Source organism: Rhinoraja longicauda, chromosome 38, assembly GCF_053455715.1.
Source record: "Rhinoraja longicauda isolate Sanriku21f chromosome 38, sRhiLon1.1, whole genome shotgun sequence".
NCBI lineage: Eukaryota > Metazoa > Chordata > Chondrichthyes > Rajiformes > Arhynchobatidae > Rhinoraja > Rhinoraja longicauda.
In genome coordinates, this window is record NC_135990.1 from 1,173,176 (window position 1) to 1,196,448 (window position 23,273).

At 41.8% G+C, this 23,273-nt stretch overlaps 1 protein-coding gene across 1 annotated transcript in view; it reads left to right on the top strand.

The window, feature by feature from the left end:
* Positions 1-23,273, top strand: part of myo9aa (myosin IXAa) — a 165,224-nt gene that overhangs the window by 39,775 nt on the left and 102,176 nt on the right. The window contains 7 exon segments of the mRNA XM_078429986.1: positions 8,740-8,834; positions 11,890-11,952; positions 13,936-14,035; positions 14,206-14,262; positions 20,657-20,757; positions 21,191-21,317; positions 22,925-23,014. Coding sequence (XP_078286112.1) covers positions 8,740-8,834; positions 11,890-11,952; positions 13,936-14,035; positions 14,206-14,262; positions 20,657-20,757; positions 21,191-21,317; positions 22,925-23,014 — 633 coding nt within the window.

A 23,273-nucleotide genomic window follows, 5' to 3' on the forward strand; every position in this document is an offset into this window, starting at 1 on the left:
CCGCTGTCATGCTATAACACTATATTCTGCACTCTGGTATCTTTATCTTTGCACCAGCTATTATACTTGTGTCTGGCTTGATTGTGCTAATGTATTGTATGATTTGACTGGGTAGCATGCAAACAGATCTTTTAATTGCATCTTGTTGTTTGACAATAGACAATAGGTGCAGGAGGAGGCCATTTGGCCCTTCGAGCCAGCACCACCACTCAATGTGATCATGGCTGATCATTCTCAATCAGTACCCCGTTCCTGCCTTCTCCCCATACCCGCTGACTCCGCTATCCTTAAGAGCTCTATCTAGCTCTCTCTTGAAAGCTTTCAGAGAATTGGCCTCCACTGCCTTCTGAGGCAGAGAATTCCACAGATTTACAACTCTCTGACTGAAAAAGCTTTTCCTCATCTCCGTTCTAAATGGCCTACCCCTTATTCTTAAACTGTGACCCTTGGTTCTGGACTCACCCAACATTGGGAACATGTTTCCTGCCTCTAACGTGTCCAACCCCATAATAATCTTTTATGTTTCAATAAGATCCCCTCTCATCCTTCTAAATTCCAGTGTATACAAGCCTAGTCGCTCCAGTCTTTCAACATACGACAGTCCCACCATTCCGGGAATTAACCTAGTGAACTTACGCTGCACGCCCTCAATAGCAAGAATATCCTTCCTCAAATTTGGGGACCAAAACTGCACACAGTACCCCAGGTGCGGTCTCACTAGGGCCCTGTACAACTATGTGCTCCTATACTCAACTCCTCTTGTTATGAAGGCCAACATTCCATTGGCTTTCTTCACTGCCTGCTGTACCTGCATGCTTCCTTTCAGTGACTGGTGCACTAGGACACCCAGATCTCGTTGTACGTCCCCTTTTCCTAACTTGACACCATTCAGATAATAATGTGCCTTCCTATTCTTACCACCAAAGTAGATAACCTCACACTTATCCACATTAAACTGCATCTGCCATGCATCCGCCCACTCACACAACCTGTTCAAGTCACCCTGCAACCTCATAGCATCTTCCTCACAGTTCACACTGCCACCCAGCTTTGTGTCATCTGCAAATTTGCTAATGTTACTTTTAATCCCTTCATCTAAGTCATTGATGTATATTGTAAATAGCTGCGGTTCCAGCACCGAGCCTTGCAGTACCCCACTAGTCACTGCCTGCCATTCTGAAAGGGACCCATTTATCCCCACTGTTTTCTGTCTGCCAACCAATTTTCTATCCATGTCTGTACCCTACCCCCAATACCATGTGCTCTAATTTTGACCACTAATCTCCTATGTGGGACCTTGTCGAAGGCTTTCTGAAAGTCAAGGTACACTACATCCACTGGCTCTCCCCTGTCCATTTTCCTAGTTACATCCTCAAAAGGTTCCAGAAGATTAGTCAAGCATGATTTCCTCTTCGTAAATCCATGCTGACTCGGAACGATCCTGTTACTGCTATCCAAATGCTCCTCAATTTCGTCTTTTATAATTGACTCCAGCATCTTCCCCACCACTGATGTCAGACTAACTCTTTTCTCTCTCCCTCCTTTCTTAAAAAGTGGGATAACATTAGCTACCCTCCAATCCACAGGAACTGATCCTGAATCTATAGAACATTGGAAAATGATCACCAATGCATCCATGATTTCTAGAGTCACCTCCTTAAGTACCCTTGGATGCAGACCATCAGGCCCTGGAGATTTATCAGCCTTCAGTCCCATCAGTCTACCCAACACCATTTCCTGCCTAATGTGAATTTCCTTCAGTTCCTCCGTCACCCTAGAATCTCTGGCCACTAGAACATCTGGGAGATTGTATCTTCCTTAGTGCAGACAGATCCAAAGTACCGGTTCAACTTGTCTGCCATTTCCTTGTTCCCCATAATAAATTCCCCTGCTTGTTTGTGACAATAATAAACCAATATCAATATTTTACTTGTGATTTCAATAAATTGCTCATATTTGCGCCTATGGGTCAAGTCGATTAGATTATTTCACAGTTGCACAGTTTGAAAGAGTATTCTAACTAAAAGTTGAAGTACTGATAATGCAAGTGTTTGCTATTTCTTATGAAATATAATTGATGCAGGACTTTTAAAAGATTCTGCAGAAAACAATTCAGTAAATCAATGTTGTTTGTAGAAGTAGCCTTAACCAGTTCCTTTTTACACCAGAGGCAGAGAGGGTGGATGTCAGATAGCCATTTTAGCTCCATATATTTTGAAGGGAAATCACGAACATTAATTAGCAAGCAGTGTCAACATTCCTAACATGCTTTGGTATTATCATTCACATGAAGAACAGAATAGAATGTGTACAATCCAGTTTAGGCTGACTAAAGTTAATGTGCTGGTGTAATCTACCTCATTGCATTGTATCAAATTCACAAAAAGGCAGGATAAACTGTTCTGATCTTATCCTCAGTGGATTTTCTAGCTTGTTGTATATTTTTCAACATTACGATTCAGAAATAGATAAAGATTTTGGTCAGAATCATAATCAGGAGGAAGAGCAGCCTACACTGCTATTCGGTCAGGTCATGGCCTACCTAGGCTTGGCATTAAAACCATTCTGCTGCCCTCATCATACCTTTGACTTGCTTGAATTTTAAATGTCTGTCAATATATTCAATGACTTCACCTCCGTGACTGTCAAAGAGAATTCCAAAGATTTACAACGTGAGAGAAGGAAGTCCTTCGCATCATCTCCATCTTAAATGGTTGGCCTCTTTTTCTGAACCAGTGCTCCTGGCTGGCTCTTGATAACTCAACTGGGGGAAATGTTATCCCAAACACTCTGAGTATCATGTGTTTCAGTAAAGTCACCTCACCTTATCTCAACAGAGCATACGTTCTTCATGTGTCAATTTTATTTCAGCCCAAGACTCATGATCCCGAAACCTCCCTTCATTTCCTTCAATGGAGGTATATAACACCTTAAATGTAGAGGCCTTACTGCATAAGGTATTCTGGGTGAGGTTTTGCCAGTTTGGCAAACTTTTGCAGGAAAGTTTCCATCTTAAATGCTCCGTACATTCTGTAATAATGTCTGTCATCCATCAGAATTCAGAATTACCTCTTTGGCTTCTGAGGAAATGAAGGCATTGGGGTGCTTTTTGGCTGTGGTGGCATCAGTTGATCCAGGACAAATTGTTGGTGATATTTTTGCCCCAGAAATTGAAGCTCTCAAGCATCTCCACTTCAACACCGTTGCATGGTTGGTGTATGTATACTACTCCTCTTCCTGAAGTCATTGATTAGCTTGTTTGTTTTTCTGACTTTGAGGGAGAGGTTATTGTTGTGACACCATCTTACTAAGCTTTCAATCTTTCTATACTTGTCATTGTCGGAGATCTGGCAATCTAGTGATGCCATCTGCAAACTTTTGTAAAGGGAGTTAGGGGAGAATTTGGCTGCTCAGTCATGAGTGAATATATCCTTTTGGGGCATCCGTGTTGAGAATTATTGTGGAGGATACTTTGTCGCCTTTCCTCACTGACTGCAATCTGTGGGTCAGGATGTCGATGATCCATTTACGGAGGCGGATGCTGAGTTCTAAGTTCAGGAGGTTGGATTTGGTTTTGTTTGGAACTATGGTGTTGAAGAGAGAACGGTAGTCAAGAAACAGGGACATAGGTGTCCTTGTTATCTAGGTGTTTCACGGATGAGCGTAGGACCAGGGAAATGGTGTCTCGTTTGGACCTGTTGTGGCAGTAGGCAAATTGCGGTGGGTCAGGGCTGTGGGAGGCTGGAGTTGTTGTGTGCTCGAAGCACTTCATGATGGCGGATGTCAGAGCCGTCTGTGTGAAGTTAAGCATGTTACTTTGTTTTTCATTGGCATTAGAATGATAGTGGTCTTCTTAAAGCATGTGCGAACCAGATTGGAGGAGGGGGAAGTTAAAGGTGTCTGAAAATACTCCCAACAGCTGGTCCAGTCAGTTTCCGAGTACATTACACGCACAACTTCCATCTTCTTATCAAGGTCCTAAATAATTGCACTGATATCTTTACCTTTGTGCTCAAATCTTTTGGGAATAAAGGCCAACATATCATTTGCCTTTTTAATTGCTTGGTGCACCTGCATGTTAGTCTTCATCATCACGTACCCAACAGCAGTGGTTCAGGAAGGTGCTCGCCACCACCTTCGCAGCGATTTAGTCATGGGCGATAAATATTCACCTTTGCATGCAAGTCAGATCTTGAAAAGTTAAAGAGAAAAAATATGTAGACTACCACCATCACTACCATCACTTCACCTGTTCTTCAACAAATGTACCCTGCTTGGCCCTCAACAACAAATAAGGCAATTGACATTGCGTTGGCTTGCTGTTCTGTAACTGGAGAGACCCTCCTTTTGGCCATAGGTTTATCAGTCACTGCTTCCATATGGGAAATACTGAATCATTCCCAGCACTTGCAGCAAAGGAACGTGGCATGTGATGAGTGGGTATATCAGATTGATGAATACTGCTTTCTTGAGGACTTTGATTTCTGTGGCTACGGGCTGAACTACTTTGAGGAGGATGGGCGTTGGACTGACATCAGAAATTCAAATATTTGTTTAAACAAGTCGAGGCATTGTACTTGAGTTAAACAAAAGCAAACATGTTAAAGCCAGATTAAATATCACTTGGTGACTGGATTTTGACATAATTGATTCCATTGGTATGCATAGTTAATGTATCCAAATCAGAAATCATTGCTGGAGAAACAGTATAACTTAGAACATTCAGAAGTTTTGATCACAGGTTAGGTTTGAGAAACTGCCACGGTATTGATTCGGATGCTTTCAATAATTAGCAATTACAAAACTATCCCTGTGCCGTTTTCATCAATTTCTGCTCCCTCAGTTGTTGCCATCCAGAATGTTCTGTGGGAATGCAGCGTAATGTTTAGAGCACTGTACTTTTAGTACAGCAGATACATGAACCGTCAAAGATGTTTGAGTTAGAGTCTAATTGTTTACTCAGGCATAATTACTGCTGGACAAGGTGGACACAAAATGCTGGAGTAACTCAGCAGGACAGGCAGCATTTCTGGAGAGAAGGAATGGGTGGCGTTTCGGGTCGAGACCCTTCTTCAGACTGATATCAGGGGAGTGGGCTGGACAGAGATAGAATGTAGCCGGAGTCAGTAAGACTGGTGGGAGAACTGGGAAGGTGGAGGGGATGGAGAGAGAGGGAAAGCAAGGGCTATTTGAAGTTAGAGAAGTCAATGTTCATACCGCTGGGGTGTAAGCTACTCAAGCAAAATATGGGGTGCTGTTCCTCCAATTTCCAAATACTGCTGGACAACTTGCCTGGTCTGGTTAGTTTGTGTGGATTCATTCCCTTGGGTAAATATTTTAAAATTCTACAAATGCAAGGAACTGCAGTTGCTGGTTTACAAAAAAGACGCAGTGTGTTTAGTAACTCAGAAGAAGGGTCCTGACCTGAAACGTCACCTATCCTCCAGAGATGCTGCCTGACCCAATGATCCAGCACTTTTTGAGTCCTTTTTTCCCCAAAATTCTAGCCCGTAGTAATATTATTTTGGTTGTTACCCTTTTGAGACATTATCTTCCACCATAATATAGTAAATACTTCAATCCCTACTTTTCTCTGTAAAATGATGAAGTTAAGAGTTGGGCTTTTTAGTTCATGGTCAGTGAGAATACTACATTGTGACTGACTAGCTTGTCATCCTGATGGTGTTACCGTTGTTAAATGAAGACCTGTTATCCATGGTCTGTCACCTGATAACAACCAATGTAAGGAATTCATGCCAGAGATAATGACAGATCTTTACAATCCAAGTTTGAAGTCAGCAGTAAATACCATCGAAGGTAGACACAAAATGCTGGAGTAACTCAGTGGGACATGCAACTTTTCCGGAGAGAAGGAGATGCTGCCTATCCTGCTTAGTTACTCCAGCATTTTGTGTCTACCTTCAATTTAAACCAGCATCTGCAATTCTTTCCTACACATAGTAAATACCATTGCTTCATTGCTGACAACAAGAGTTGATTGTGGCTTACATTTTGCATTCATTCCTCCCCCCTGAACCCCCATTCCCTCCTTTCTCTCTGTAACAGACAAGAATGATCCCAGGAATGACAGGGTTAACTTATGATGAGCATTTGACGGCACTGGGCCTGTACTCGCTGGAGTTTAGAAGAATGAGGGGGGAATTCATTGACATGTACCGAATAGTGAAAGGCTTGGATAGAGTGGACGTGGAGAGGATGTTTCCACTAATGAGAGTGTCTAGGACAAGAGGGCACAGCCTCAGTATTAAAGGACGTTCCTTGAGGAAGGAGATGAGAAGGAATTTCTTTAGTCAGAGGGTGGTGAATCTGTGGAATTCTTTGCCACAGAAGAGATAGATAGATAGACACCCTATGGGTGTCAGGAGTTATGGGGAGAAGGCAGGGAGAATGGGGTTAGGAAGGAGAGATAGATCAGCCATGATTGAATGGCAGAGTAGATTTGATGGGCCGAATGGCCTAATTCTGCTATCATTTATGACATGATAAAAGATTGATGGGTTCAGAATTATAAATAGCAGATTTAGCATTAAAACTTGTGCATGTGTGTGTGTATGTGATACACTTTAATAACAAAGTAATCCCCCGTTTTTAGATTATTAATTTGGAGTTTAAGGTAATGATGCTTTCTTGCCTTGTGTTTCAGTCATTAACATTTCACCTCTGTATGTTCTTCTGTGAATAATGAAAATGTGAAGCAAATGTAATGTGTAATCTTTCAGGCAAATAATTAAAGCAGGAAATTGCTTGTGCTGCAAATAAAAGCAGGAAAGCTTTGAAGTTGTCCCAATGCAGCTGAAATGTGGTGTTCGAGTATAAATGAAGGATTGGCGAGTGTAATGCTAAGCAGGGAGCCACAAAAATAATAAACCAAACCAATGTCCATTGTCAGTGCGCACTCTGACGCAAGCTGTTCGGTTTTTCTCAGAATGGATTAGTTCCATGAAACCGTGGTCTTACATTTTGAGTTTTGTGTTTGCACACTCTTTAATTCTGTTTGGTGATGATTGGGTGGGAGCAATTCGACTGCAGTCTTTCTCCATTTTTGCATAATGAATAATTATATTAAAACAAAGCCTCTAACTCCTTTTTGCACGTTTTAGAATTATTACTGAAAAACCCCACAGGAAAAGCCATACATCCTGTTGAAGTGGTAGCAAAATATTTGAATGAGGAGTGTGACTGATGTAGCTTACAGACTTAAGTATGGCCTTCGACAAGATCCAACATGGGGGCTGGTCTGAATGGTTTGAACCCATGGGATCCAAGGATCCACATTTGGGTTGTTAACAAGAGACAGAAATGGAGCTCTGTTTTTGTGATTAGATGCCTTGTGACCAGTGGTATACCACAGGGGTCACTGCGAGGACCTTTACAATTTGTTATAAATATTAACAGGATGTAAATGTGTGAGCAATGCGTAGTAAGTTTGCAGATGATGCAAACTTGGTGTGTTTTTGATAGTGAGGAAAATAGCTGGCTGCAGGGTGATGTAGATTAGTTGGTATTTAAACTTCTACATGTGAGGAGAGGCACTTTGGGAAGAGTAAACTGGGAACATACACAATAATTGGACACTTACCTAAATCCACAGTTATGTCGAAGGTAGACACAAAATGCTGGAGTAACTCAGAGGGTCAGGCAACATCTCTGGAGAGAAGGAATGGGTGACGTTTCGGGTTAAACCAGCATCTGCAGTTATTTTTCTTCCACAGTTATGTCTCTCACAGTTAAGTGCAGTTAAGCATGAGATAAATAAAATCTGGTAGTAGTATTTATGGTAATGTACCTGTGGAGAGATGACATACTGTAGAGAAATGTAGATAGGTTAAATGAATGGTCAAAGATCTGACACATGGACTGTAATCCTGGGTCTTGTGCTTGGATTCACAAAAGGCTAGTATGCAGGTTCAACATGTAATGGAAAACTAACAATGTTACTTATTGATAAGAAATGGAATAGAAAGGGTGGGAGGATACTTTTCAGATATGTAAAGCATTGATGAGACCATATCTGGAGTACTCTAAACAGTACTGATCTCCTTATTAAAGGGAAGATGTAAGTGTATTTATGGCAATTTAATTTTCCTCAACTAATACCTCTGAGTATGTATTATAAGGAAAGGTTGGGTAATTGAAATCTATATCCATTTGAACTTTGAAGAGTTAGAGGTAACTTGACTGAGAATTGGTGAGAAGACTTAACAGTGTGGGTGCAGAGAGGTTGTGGGAAATCTTAAACTAGAGGTCACTATTTGCAACTAAGTGTTGGTCCATTAAAGGCAGATGAGACCGAATTTCTTATCTTCAGAGAAGCCCGAGTCTTTGGAACTCTTCCCCAAAGGTAGTAGAGTTGGATAGTTTATGAGCAAGTGGGTGAAAGGTTATCAAGTTTAGATGGAAAAGCACAGTTGAGGTTATAATCAGACCCACCATGAAGGTATTAAATGGTGAGCAGGCTCAAGGGGCTGAATGGTGCACACTTCCTACTCTTCATTTGTAAGTTAATTTGCCACGATTTGAATATAAAATAGATGTATAATTGGAAACCATACATGCTTTGTAGTATTTTTATTATTGTACATTCTTTAAAAATATTCTATATTTTAAAACAGATTCTTGGTTTAAATTCTCTGTGTTAACAGAAATGTAGGATGAAATAGATTATGAGTAGAGTCATTGTTCCAATTTTTAGACACTTGATTTTTGTTTTATAAACAGGCTTTTGGGAATGCAAAGACTGCTCACAATAACAATTCCAGCCGATTTGGTAAATTCATTCAAGTCAACTACCAGGAAACAGGCACAGTGCGAGGGTGAGTAATGTGTGACTCTGACATGGTCAGTAATTCCCTCACTCCCTATTCCCCACTTACCCCACTCCCTGTTCCCCACTTACCCCACTCCCCGTACCCCACTCCCCATTGCCCACGTACCCCACTCCCCGTTCCCCACTTACCCCACTCCCCGTTATCCACTTCCCTCACTCCACGTACCCCACTTACCCCACTCCCCGTTATCCACTTACCTCACTCCACGTACCCCACTCCCCGTTCCCCACTTACCCCACTCCCCGTTCCCCACTTACCCCACTCCCCGTTCCCCACTTACCCCACTCCCCGTTCCCCACTTACCCCACTCCCCATCCCCCACTTACCCCACTCCCCGTTATCCACTTACCCCACTCCCCGTTCCCCACTTACCCCATTACCCCACTCCCCATTCCCCACTTACCCCACTCCGCGTTCCCCACTTACCCCACTCCCGTTATCCACTTACCCCACTCCCCGTTCCCCACTTACCCCATTCCTCGTTCCCCACTTACCCCATTCCCCGTTCCCCACTTACCCCATTCCCCGTGTACCCCACTCCCCGTTCCCCGCGTACCCCACCCTGTTCCCCACTTACCCCTTTCCCCACTTACCCCACTCCCCGTTCCCCACTTACCCCACTCCCCGTTCCCCACTTACCCCACTTACCCCACTCCCCGTTCCCCACTTACCCCACTCCCCGTTCCCCACTTACCCCACTCCCCGTTCCCCACTTACCCCACTCCCCATTATCCACTTACCCCACTCCCCGTTCCCCACTTACCCCATTCCTCGTTCCCCACTTACCCCATTCCTCGTTCCCCGCGTACCCCACTCCCCGTTCCCCGCGTACCCCACCCTGTTCCCCACTTACCCCACTCCCCGTTCCCCACTTACCCCACTCCCCATTCCCCACTTACCCCACTCCACGTTCCCCACTTACCCCATTCCCCACTTACCCCACTCCCCGTTCCCCACTTACCCCACTCCCCGTTCCCCATTTCTCACTCTCCCCATCCTCTGTTTCCCCCAACTACTTTTCGGTTCCCCCTTCCCCCATTCACTTTCTCTCTCTCTGACCATTTGGCACAATCGAATACAGTATCTATGCCATGATTTAGCCATTGTTTCGTTGAGTAACAGAACCAGTTGTGGGGCTTCATGGTCTATTTCTGTATTCATGTTTCCGATTATCCTGAAGTTCAATTATTAAATATGTAGAGCCAAGCAAATGAAGAGATTAGAGATTTCATCCCTGCTGTGTTGATTGAACTGATCTTAGCTTTGATAGCAGTTGAGGGTTGCAGGTCTGTCCTGGATTGGGACGGCAATAAAATGTGGTATGGTTGCTCCTTTTGATTATCTTAATGTCTCTGATTATGAGCACACATGGATATTTGGAAAGACTGATCATGAAGATTGCAGGTGATTGTGAAGCCATGCTTTCTGTGTATTACTGAATTAGAGGAGATTGTGATTCTTCTAGAGTGCAATGTGAGTGCAGAATTAAACAATGTGGCAAACAGTAGACAAAATGGGAATTTGCTCCAGCGTCGAAGGAGATGCTGCCCTTGAATAAAAACATTTTACATAGACTTGGCGGAGGATTATAGATGACATAAAAAGGAAGAAGAACGGGTTAAAAAGCTATTTGCATGATAAAAACAACCACGTTTTTTTTGGATCCTGGGTAGATTGCTGAGACATGTTGCTTGTAATAACACTGCCATGTGTGAGCTTTAGGGCACTTCGTGTGTCTTTGCGGACCATGTGCAGAAGGTACCTCCAGCTGTTTGAACTTAAATGCTAAAGTTTCCAGCAATTGATGTTTCTTTAACTGACCTGCTGAGTTACCCCAGCATTTTGTGATACCTTTCTTTAACATATTTACCTCACCCATTTCTTCAGTTATAAAGTTCCATGCTTCAACTTGATTGTATAGTATATGTGATGTTTTTATTTTTCTTGAATATTCTATTACTTTACATTAAGTGATGTTATAGTTAATTTATGCCTAACCACACAATGATAATCTGAAGAAGGGTCCCAACCTGAAATGTCGATAGTCTGAAGAAGAGTCCAGGCCCAAAACGTCACCTATCCATGTTTTCAGAGATGCTACCCAACCCGCTGAGTTATTCCAGTACTTTGTGTCTTTTTTACATAGTAAAAACGATTTCTAGTTGTATTATACTTCATAAATCATCTTTTTCCCTCTCCTACCACTTCGAGTACAGATAGATAAATGTGTGTGAGTGTGTATATATTTATAAATGACAGAAGTATACACTCAGCATGTTGTTTAAGGGCCAATGATGACAGACATAGCACAAATTGATTATTTTCACGATTAACAATTCATGGAATTTGTTACCCACTCAGCCTTTTTTTATAAAACATCAGCTTCCAAATTATGCATCAGTCTGTGGTTCCCCATTTTTATTTCTTTGAACTGTGGCTTTGGTTGTTTATGGTTGGTTATGCAAATATAATAAAATAGGAGGTGTAAATCTTTTGACTCCTAAGCCTGCTCTGCCTTTCATTAAGATCATGGCTGATCTTTAGCCTCAACACCATATCTATCACCAATTTTATTGTTTCTATTTCAAATGAATTTGATGACTGAGATTCCGCAGCCTCCTAGGATAGAGAATTCCAACAAGTCACTACCCTCTGAATCTCTCTTCATGTTTGCCCTAAATGGCCAGCCTTTTAATTTGAAAATGAAACATTCATTGATTTTCTCCGCAGTCAGGACAACCATCTGGGTTATATCTATATTGTTGAGTCCTCTAAGAATTTTCTATGTTTCAACGAGGTAACCTTTCATTTTTAAACTCTGAACAATTGAAGCCTCGGCTAATCGATCACTCCTTATTATAAGATAGGTCAGCCATCCCAGGAACCAGTCTGATGATACTTTATTGCACTCTCTTTATACCAAACCTATGGTTTTGATTTTATATTTTCAATGAATGTATGTTGTTTATTTAAACAGTGACTGTTGTATTTCTGTGGATTTTTTTCTGATTAAGCCTAGAGCACCAATTTGTTTTTTCAGAGCTTATGTTGAAAAGTATTTGTTGGAAAAGTCAAGGCTGGTCTACCAGGAACATAATGAACGGTAAGAGACATGCAGAACTTTTAAAGAGACAATGTAGCACTAAGATCTTTATTAAGTAGCAGCGAACAGTGGGTATTAATCTTTCTGACACAACTATATGACCCAACACTTGCCTAGAAATATATCTGTGCTAAGAGTGCACTAAGATCTAAGTTTGAGTATTAATCTGAAATCAAATATTTAAAACAAAAGCTTTATGTGGCTGTCCTCGTGTTAAACATGTTCCTTTAATATGGTACTAAAGATGAGCTCTTGAGGCAAGTGTGTCCTGTGAAATTGAAGTTTTAGTTGCATTTGTAAGGTTGTATGCCATAATCCTTTTTTGCAAGCCTCAGTTTCCACGATTCTCTTTTCATTGATATTGATGGAACAGCTGGTTGGCATTAACTTCTGTTTGGGTTGACTTGTTAAATTTCAATGGTAATGTTTGGACACCGAGTACTGAGTCTCAATACACTTGTTATTGAACAAAATTGGCCTCTAATTACAATAGTTACACATTTCACTATTTTTGTGACGGAGTGCAATAGTGGACGGAGTTGCAAAATCTTTTCACGATATATTACTGCAGCTGATGCAGCTCCAGAAATAACTTTTTGTACGTGTGCCAAAATGCCGTTGCCTATTTGTATATTAATTAAGATTTTAATGGCTTGAGTGCTTTTTGAATCGTAGAATCATGTATTCCTCAGATGACTGAGAGCTCTGCTCATTTGAAGGATTTTAAGTGGTAACCGATCGAAACGTATTAATTGATGACTAGACCAAGTGGCCCGTTGGGCCCAAACTTCTCCTGCATTGGTGCAGCACCCTGTCCTTCCCCCCTCCCCGCTCTCCTCAACCCCACTCACCCCCACTCCCCCACTCCTCAATCCCCCCTTCCCCCTCCCTCCCCCTCCCCCTCCCCTCCCCCCTCCCTCCCTATCCTCCCCTCCTCTCCCCACCCCTTCCCCCCATCCTCCCTCCTCCACCCCCCTACCCTCCCACTCTTCCCCTCCCCCCCACTCCATCCCCCTCAACCCCCCTTATCCTCCCTCCTTCACCCTCCCTCCACCCCTCTCCCTCCCCCCTCCCTCGGAGATAGATTTAAACTTTAAAATGTTAATAACTTTACAAATATAACACCGATTTCAATAAAACTACTTGCATTATCACTAAAGTGACGATGGTGAGTAAGGTGGGCCTAAAATTGTTGCGCTATCGTGTACCGTTTTGGCTGAAGTTAGATCACAAACAAACAAACGAACGAGAGTTTTAGTATATAATCTCTAGAATTGAAGATCTGTGCCAATCCTACAGCAAAATGAATTTGATTAGATACAGATACTGCCCCATGAATTTGATGTGCAGGGGTCAATATAGAGACAAAAATAATCAACATCGAAAACTGAATGAAAATAATAAAATATCATGGCTATCATTATATCAAAAAGTTTATTCTAATAGAATAATGCATAATAATCTAGCTTTGTATTGTTGATTTTAGTTGTCACCGCATTAACTCTTGGTGTCCTATAGTTATTTAAATGTAACCCTTCAGCCCATGATATCTATGCTGAACAAGATGCCAAATTAAATTAATCCCTTATGCCTGTACATGATCCTTATCTCATCATTTCATGCATATTCATGCCTATCTAAACGCCTCTTAAATGCCACTATGTCTGCTTCCACCAGCAGCCCTGGCAGCACCAACCACTTTCTACCTGGGAGATAATTTGCCTCAAAACTTTGCTCTCTTACCTTAAAGCTTTGCCCTCCTGTACTTGAGATTTCCACCCTGGGAGAAAAATATTCTGACGGTCTACCCTATCTATGTCTCTTGTAATTTTATAACCTTTTGATCTTGACTACATTTTATTTGCTGTTAACACTGTTGGACGTGAAATGTCGGTACATTAACTTTTAAACTGCTGTAGTTCTTCCCCTCTGCTGCTGAGTATAATATTTACAGATATAATATTCTATGTAATGCCATTTCAGGAACTATCACGTATTCTACTACCTGCTGGCAGGTGCCAGTGAAGAAGAGAAAAAGAGTTTCTACCTGCTAAAGCCTGAGGAATACCACTATTTGAACCAGGTCAGCTCCAAAAGCAGATTGTTTGCATTCCACACTTGTGGCAGGTGTTCCATTGAAGACAGAATACATTACATTCAGGGCAAAGATCTTGATGTTCTATCAATTATTACTGAACTAACTTGGCTTTGTAAGTACGTGGGGCAGTAACATAATTTTCCTTGTTTTTTAAGATGACAAAGAAACCGGTCAGGCAAACTTGGGACGATTATTACTCTGATTCAGAGCCGGTTAGTATTCAAGTTTTGCCATGCCAGTGGTGAGATACTAGTTCACCACTATTCATCCTCGGTTTGTGCACTAGGATAATTGTCAAAATATGTCAGTTGTTACATTGAATATTTCAATAAAATGATTATTGCAATAGGCTATTGTGGCTGAAGCAGTCAGTGTTTCAGGTAACTGAGTATAAGAAAATAACTGCAGATGCTGGCACAAATCGATTTATTCACAAAATGCTGGAGTAACTCAGCAGGTCAGGCAGCATCTCGGGAGAGAAGGAATGGGTGACGTTTCGGGTCGAGACCCTTCTTCAGACTGATGTCAGGGGGGCGGGACAAAGGAAGGATATAGGTGGAGACAGGAAGATAGAGGGAGATCTGGGAAGGAGGAGGGGACGGGAGGGACAGAGGAACTATCTAAAGTTGGAGAAGTCGATGTTCATACCGCTGGGCTGCAAACTGCCCAGGCGAAATATGAGGTGCTGTTCCTCCAATTTCCGGTGGGTCTCACTATGGCACTGGAGGAGGCCCATGACAGAAAGTTCAGACTGGGAATGGGAGGGGGAGTTGAAGTGCTCGGCCACCGGGAGATCAGTTTGGTTAATGCGGACCGGGCGCAGGTGTTCAGTGAAGCGATCGCCGAGCCTGCGCTTGGTTTCGCCGATGTAAATAAGTTGACATCTAGAGCAGCGGATGCAATGGATGAGGTTGGAGGAGGTGCAGGTGAACCTTTGTCTCACCTGGAAAGACTGTTTGGGTCCTTGGATGGAGTTGAGGGGGGAGGTAAAGGGACAGGTGTGGCATCTCGTGCGGTTGCAGGGGAAAGTGCCCGGGGTTGGGGTGGTTTGGGTAGGAAGGGACGAGTGGACCAGGGAGTTACGGAGGGAACGGTCTCTGCGGAACGCAGAGAGGGGAGGGGATGGGAAGATATGGCCAACGGTGGGGTCCCGTTGTAGGTGACGGAAATGTTGGTGGATGATATGTTGGATTCGCTGGCTGGTGGGGTGGAAGGTGAGAACGAGGGGGATTCTGTCCTTGTTGCGAGTGGGGGGAGGGGGAGCAAGAGCGGAGCTGCGGGATGTAGAAGAGACTGGTAACTGATCTTTGATCAGAATTCTATCACAACACCAAATAATTTCTACAGTTAAAATGATGAGTATCAATGAATCACTTAGAATTGAAATGACTCATCTGGGTAAAAATGATTGTTTAACATATTGTTCCTCAGAAAAGGAAAGTCTGCTTTCTTTCCACAATAAACATGCTATAATTTGAGTTTAAGTCAACTATGAGAACATATAAGCATTGGAATGATTAAGGCAGATATTGGATATTGTTGGTAGACACAAAATGCTGGAGTATCTCAGCGGGACAGGCAGCATCTCTGGAGAGAAGGAATGGGTGACATTTCGGGTCGAGACCCTTCTTCAGAATATTGGATATTGGTGATTCCATTCATGTTTTTGTGTGGGGAAGGTGGATTGCTGTTTGTTTATTCTTTGTGTTTGAATCAGAAGATTGTTTAAGCCCCAAGCTTAGGTGTGTCATCTTGGCAGTTTTAACAATTGCATACCAAATGGGGGGGTGTTGTTGATAAAGTGTTAAATTCAGGGAGTCTCTATGAATATTGATAGATATATGGCACTATTTGTAGAAATGTTGCCCAAAATCTTTTAACTGTTTGTGTGTTCTTAATGTATGAAGACTGTTTTATGTAATTAGCAACATTGTAAATTGTGAACATTGTAAAAGCAATGAGTTTGCATGAAGTCTTTTGAGGCATGAAGTCTTTTGAAACCTAAAGTATTTCAATTTCAGTTTAGTTTATTGTCACGTGTACAGAGGTACAGTGAAAAATGTTCAAACCAGTCAGCAGGAAGACGAAACATGATTACAATCGAGTCATTCGGAGTGTACAGATACACGATAAGGGAATACATTTAGTGCAAAGTAAAGTCGGTAAATTCCGATCAAAGATAGTCCGAGGGTCCCTGATGTGGTAGATAGTACAGTACTATTCTCTGGTTGCAGTAGGTTAGTTCAATTGCCTGATAACAGCTGGGTAGAAACTGTCCCTGAATTTGGAGGTGTGCGTTTTCACACTTCTATACCTTTTGCCTGATGGGAGAGGGGAGAAGAGGGAGTGGCCAGGGTGCAATTTGTCCTCGATTATGCTGCTGGCCTTCCTGAGGCAGCATGAGGTATAAATGGAGTAATTGGAAGGCAGGTTGGTTTGTGTGATGGTCTGGGCTGCTTCCACAATTCACTGCAATTTCCTGCGGTCCTGGATGGATTACCATCACTATCTCCTTTGTCTTGCTGACATTGGGAGAAAGGTTGTTGTCTCGACACCAGGACATGAGGTTCTCAATCTCCTTCCTGTATGTCGACTCATCATTATTTGATATCCGGCCCACAATGGTGGCGTTGTCTGTCAATTTGTAAAGTGTGTGGAAATTCAGACCTTTTTGTTGCGATCCATTTTGTCCAGTGACTGATCTCAGGAATAGTCTATAACCTTTAACAAGCACAGCAAGTTAGATGTCTGACCCGATATAATACATCTGCTGTCACCTTTTCAAAGCTGTGGTTATCTTTATGAATTTAATCATTATGAATCTAGTATTATAGAAAGCCCCCTCCCTCCCTCCCTCTTCCCTCCACAGCCAACATGCGCAACCATGCAAGTCAGTTTATAAATTCAACACATTTCTTCATCCCATCTTTTGCAAAAAGCAAAATCACCATGAATAAATGATTACATGAGGAAAATCGCATTGACACTGGTGCATTGAATCTATTTGAAGATCTTTCTGACAAGCCTTTTATGAGCTTTGATCATTGATGTTAAATCTCCAGTTGTATAATGAGGTACCACATGATCACTTGTAATTAAGAAGGCATGTTTGGTCCCATCCTTCCACAATACTAATCCTGTCATCTTATTTTATCTTTAATTAAAACCCTCTGAAGCACTAATTTTGTGGAATGAGATTAACACTGCAATTAAATGAAACGTTATATATTGTATTCAAATTGCAGCATGGAACTGCCTGCTTGCCTGTACCCACATCCAACCTGAAGATAGACACAAAATGCTTGAGTAACTCAGTGGGACAGGCAGCATCTAGAGAGAAGGAATGAGTGACGTTTCGGGTCTAACCTGAAGATCCAATCCACATTCAGGCTGAAGAAGGATCTCGACCCTAAACATCACCCATTCCTTCTCTCCAGACATGCTGTCTGTACCGCTGAGTTACTCCAGCTTTTTGTGTCTATCTTCGGTTTAAATCTGCATCTGCAGTTGCTTCTTACACACCCACATCCAACCTGCCTTCCTGCTAATCTCTTTGCCCCTCACGCTGGTTTGTCTCGGTTCCTTTTGGTCATCTTTGTCTGCCTACCTGAGAAACCTCTTTTCTCTGCATCTATTTTCCATGTTTCTAAACCGAAGATAGACACAAAAAGATGGAGTAACTCAGTGGGTCAGAGAGCATCACAGGAGAAAAGGAATAAGTGACTGATGCTGATAAGTGTGAGGTGCTGCATTTTGGTAGGACAAATCAAAATAGGACGTACAGGGTAAATGGTAGGGAATTGAGGAATGCAGTGGAACAGAGGGATCTGGGAATAACTGTGCATTGTTCCCTGAAGGTGGAATCTCATGTGGATAGGGTGGTGAAGAAGGCGTTTGGTATGCTTGCCTTTATAAATCAGAGCATCGAGTATAGAAGTTGGGATGTAATGTTGAAATTGTACAGGGCATTGGTGAGGCCGAATCTGGAGTATGGTGTGCAGTTCTGGTCGCCAAATTATAGGAAGGATGTCGACAAAATGGAGAGGGTACAGAGGAGATTTACTAGAATGTTGCCTGGGTTTCAGCACTTAGGCTACAGAGAGAGGTTGAACAGGTTGGGTCTTTATTCTTTGGAGTGTAGAAGGTTGAGGGGGGACTTGATAGAGGTTTTTAAAATTATGAGAGGGACGGACAGAGTTGACGTGGGTAGGCTTTTCCCTTTGAGAGTGGGGAAGATTCCAACAAGGGGACATAGCTTCAGAATTGAGGGACAAAGGTTTAGGGGTAACATGAGGGGGAACTTCTTTACTCAGAGGGTTGTGGCTGTATGGAATGGGCTTCCGGTGGAAGTGGTGGAGGCTGGCTCGATTTTATTATTTAAGAGTAAATTGGATAGGTATATGGATAGGAGGGGATTGGAGGGTTATGGTCTGAGTGCAGGTAGATGAGACTAGGTCAGGGAGAATGGTCGGCGTGGACTGGTAGGGCCGGACAGGCCTGTTTCCATGCTGTAGTTGTTATATGTTATATGTTATATGTTATATGTTATATGTTATATGACGTTTTGGGTCGAGATCCTTCTTCAGAAACTTCTTCTACACATAATTGTTTGCTACTGTAACAAATGCAGATGTACATGGCTTTCCCTCGCTGTTTTTGAGGATTTGTTCTTTGCGGTTTGCCCAGAATTACCTTAGAGTTCCTCTTTGTCACCATATTAAAGGAATATGTTCAGCCATCAGTAATCAAGAGTTATCATTTAGTATGAGGGCAATCCACACAACTGTAAAAGATCAACAGCATATGGAATTAAAACAAAGTTACACAAGCACCGTGAATGTGAAATTCTTGTTTTTTCATTGATTACGATAGTAGTTATAACCCAATATTGTAGTAACTGCAGAACCGCCCCCTTACTTGCACTTACTTCCTTATCCCAAAATAGCCTCATGAATCCTTGCGATTGCTTTATTTACTGACTCATACTTAAATCTTGGGTAGTTGACTCATATACTGCAAATAGAGTCATTTACACAGAAATAAGACTTTCGGTCCAGAGCCAGTTGCATTTACAAATATTTGATCCACAACTCTCTAAACGTTTGCTTTCAATGAACCTCTCAAAATACCTTTTAAACATTATAATTGTACCTGCCTCTACCACTTCCAATGCATACACCCATCACCTTTATTGGAAAACATTGCTCACTTATGTCCCCTTTAAATCTTTCCCCTCTCATCTTAAACTTATGCCCTCTAGATTTACACTCCCCTACTGTGGGGAAAACAGCCTGTGATCATCCACCGTATCTATGCCACTCATGATTTCATAAGCCTTAGCCGCCTTTAGTCCACAGAAAATAGTCCCAACCTATCCATTCTCTTGTCATAACTCAAGCCGTCCAATCCCGGAAACAGCCTTCTGAATCTTTTCTGCCCTCTCAACAGCTTAGTCACTTTTGTTTTGAACAGACAGAATTTCAGGTGTATGTTTAGAGCATGCTGTTTCAGCTCCTTTATATTGGGCGCTGATTAGATGGGAATAATTATGGTGCATGAATCAACTTCCGAAAGCCCTCACTTGGAAGCATAGAACATAAAACAATTCAGCACAGTTTCGGCTTTCAATGTTTGTGCCGATCATGACACCAAGTTAATCTCTTCTGCCTACACGTAATCCATATCCCTCCATTTTGTGCCTACTCGTGTGCTTATCTAAGTGCCTCTTAAATGCCCCTTTCATGTTTGCCTCCACCATCACTCCTGGCAGCATGTTCCAGCATGTTATAGCTAATGCTCTCTAATCCTGACAGCGCTCTATTCCAAATTTTACATTACTGCATATAGTGAGAAAACTTGTGGCTCTAATTTGCTCTCAGTGCATCAAACATTTGTTGATGGACCTGGACGAATCTTAAGATGACTGTTTGTGAAATTCAATCTCTTTGGTATGAGTAATTAAGTAAACTTCAGAGATTGGCTCCTGTTGGATTTGGGGCCTTTTGTTGACAGGCAGTGATCCTATTGATTTCTGAAAGTATTTGGGCAAATAACAATAAAAAATGGAGTGGGTCTTTTAGACAAGTACAGTTCTTGATCTATACACCGAGACAGCAGTGAATTTATGGCATAACGTTTGAAGACTGGTGTGATGGGGCAATTGGAGGGGGTCAACAATCAGTATAGAAAGATAGAAAATAGGTGCAGGAGGAGGCCATTTGGCCCTCGAGCCAGCACCGCCATTCATTGTGATCATGGCTGATCATCTAAAATCAGTAACCTGTGCCTGCCTTCTCCCCATACCTCTTGATTCCACTAGCCCCTAGAGCTCTATCTAATTCTCTTTTAAATTCATCCAGTGAATTGGCTTCCATTGCCTTCTGTGGCAGAGAATTCCACAAATTCATGATAATAATATTGTTCTTTGCAGTCAGACAATGTATCAGGCTCTTACCTAAGTAATAGCCAATTTCAAGTGTCGGTAACTAATATATGTGAAACGATACTCAAGGAAGGAGCCAGTGACTTCTCGGAGGAGGGGTGACAATTGATTGTAGCACTTGCATATAATATTGTCTAACTGGAAATTGTTTGATCTAAATTCAGCAGGACAGTTTCATAGTTGAGGGGGAGGATCTGAAGCACGACTTTGAGCGTTTACAGCTGGCAATGGAGATGGTTGGATTTCTGCCTAAAACACGGAATCGGTGAGTTGATTGGCCGGAAATGCGAACTCGATTATGTATTGTTGAGAGGCAGGTATTAAATATTTAAAAATAACTTGAGATAGTGGTTTTAACTGGAGCATTTATGTGCTGGAGACCATGTCTGTTTTTCATGATTTCTCGAAGCCTCGGTCGTGTACCATGTTGTATCTTCGCTGAGTTGCATACAGTTTACATCAATGATGGTGTAACCCAGGTTGGGAAAGTTCAGTTACTTCGGCAGAGAGAAGTGTGTGTGTAAGCTCAAATGTTCCAGTAACCTGATGTCATTCTCTTGAAAAGAATGCAGAGCAACATTGATGAAATCCAGGCTGTGATTTATGTGCTTAGAATCCAGGACCTGCTAATCTTCTGAATTCTAAGACCGAAAAGTATCCTGAATATGATTTTATTTTTAATTATGGTTTATTTACAGAATTTTTTCTCTTCTATCTGCAATATTGCACCTTGGGAATATAAAATACAAAAAGAAGTCCTATCGTGACGATTCCATTGACATCTGTAATCCAGAGGTGTTACCCATCGTCTCGGAACTTCTGGAGGTAGTGAATCCAGTCAACAATTCTACTAATTTTACTGCGTAGAATTTGAGGGCAATTTTGTTCTTTTGATGAATTGAATTGAAATGAATTGAATGAATTTTATTGGCCAAGTATGTATGCATACAAGGAATTTGCCTTGGTGCTTTGCTCGCAAGTAACAACATGACATACAGTAAACAGTTAAGAATAAAACATAAACCATTGAAACATTAATGGAATTAATAATAGGAATTAATTCCTATTTTAAATATGGTGCAAGTTCATTTGAGGTTTTTTTAAGCTTTTAAAGAATTACTCTCTGATTTGCCCCTTGTTTGGCTTCTGAGCAGTTTTTCTTGCCCAATAAAATTTGTAAATCCTCATTACATGCAATGGTTGAAAATAGTGAAATGCATTCATCAAATACAAGAAGAGCAATTTGTCTTTATGTAGTGTTTCCAATGTAATGAAATATTCCAAAGTATTTCACAGAAGCGAAAGTAAACACTATTTCACACCAGGCTGCACGTGGTGACGTTAGATATGGAAGATAGAACAGTACAGCAGATGAACAAGCCCTTCAGCCCACAGTGACGGTGCTGAACATGATGCCAAGATTTACTCCTATCTGCCTGCATATAATCCATATCTCTCCATTCCCTACACATCCATGTGAATATCCAAAAGTCTCCTAAATGTCTCTATCATATCTTCCTGAACTACCACCCTGGTCGCATGGTCCAGGCACTCGCCACCTTCCCTGTAAAAGAAACTTGCCCGGCACATCTCCTTTAAACTTTGGTACTCTCCCCGTAAAACTGTGCCTTCTAGTATTTGATTATCCCATCGTGGGGTAAAAAGTTAATACTCTCTAACCTACCTATGCCTCTCATAAATTTAAGTACTCCTGTCAGTCTCCCCGTGACCTCCAATGTTCCTGGAAAAAGAACAATCTAAGATTGTCCAGCCTCTCCCTCTAGCCAACACCCCCTAATCCAGACATTACTCTGGTAAACTTCTGTAACCTTTCCAAATCCTCCACATCCTTCCAGTAATGGGGTGACCAGAACTGCATACAATAATCCAAATGCAGCCCAACCAAAGTCCGAGAAAGTTTCAAAAACCTGTATGGAATGATTTGGAGGATGGTGAACAGGTAGAAGAGAAAGGAATTTTAGATGTTTGAATCTTTGCTACTGAAGGCATGACATTCATTGATGAATTGATTTCAATTGGGATGTACAAAAAGCCAGTTGTTGACAATTGCATGTAGGATATTTTGCAGTGAGTTTCTGCTTATTTGTAACTGCGAGGAAGAAAATTAAAAAAGGATTACAAATAGAGAGGCAAGGTTCACCTCTGAAGTTGGAATAAAGATTAAGGCTGTAGGATATGCTAATACCCTGCCATAGGAAAGACATCATTAAGCTTTAATTAGAGACGAGGTTTACCTCTGAAGTTGGAAGAAAGATTACCATGTCAAATACATCTTGATCAAGGAACATCATTAATATAAAATAAAGACAGAAGAGGACTCATGTGTAATGATAACTCGAATGCCATGATTGCTGCCAACAGTGAAGTCTACATTATGCTGCTCACTTTGATATACACTGTTCTTAAACTAGGTTAAAGAGGAGACACTTTTTGAAGCACTGACCACCCGGAAGACTGTGACAGTTGGAGAAAGACTTATCCTACCCTATAAATTATCTGAGGTAACATAAAATATAGTAGAACGATTGTACAATGTTCCGTATTCTGTGAATGGGAAATGTGTAGGAAGGAACTGCAGATGCTGGTTTAAACCGAAGATAGACACAAAATGCTGGAGGAACTCATTTGGGACAGGCAGCATCTCTGGAGAGATGAAGTCTGAAGAATGGTCTTGACCCAGAACATCTCTCCAGAGATGCTGCCTGTCCCGCTGAGTTACTCCAGCATTTTGTGTGTATCTTCTGTGAATGGGTAACATGA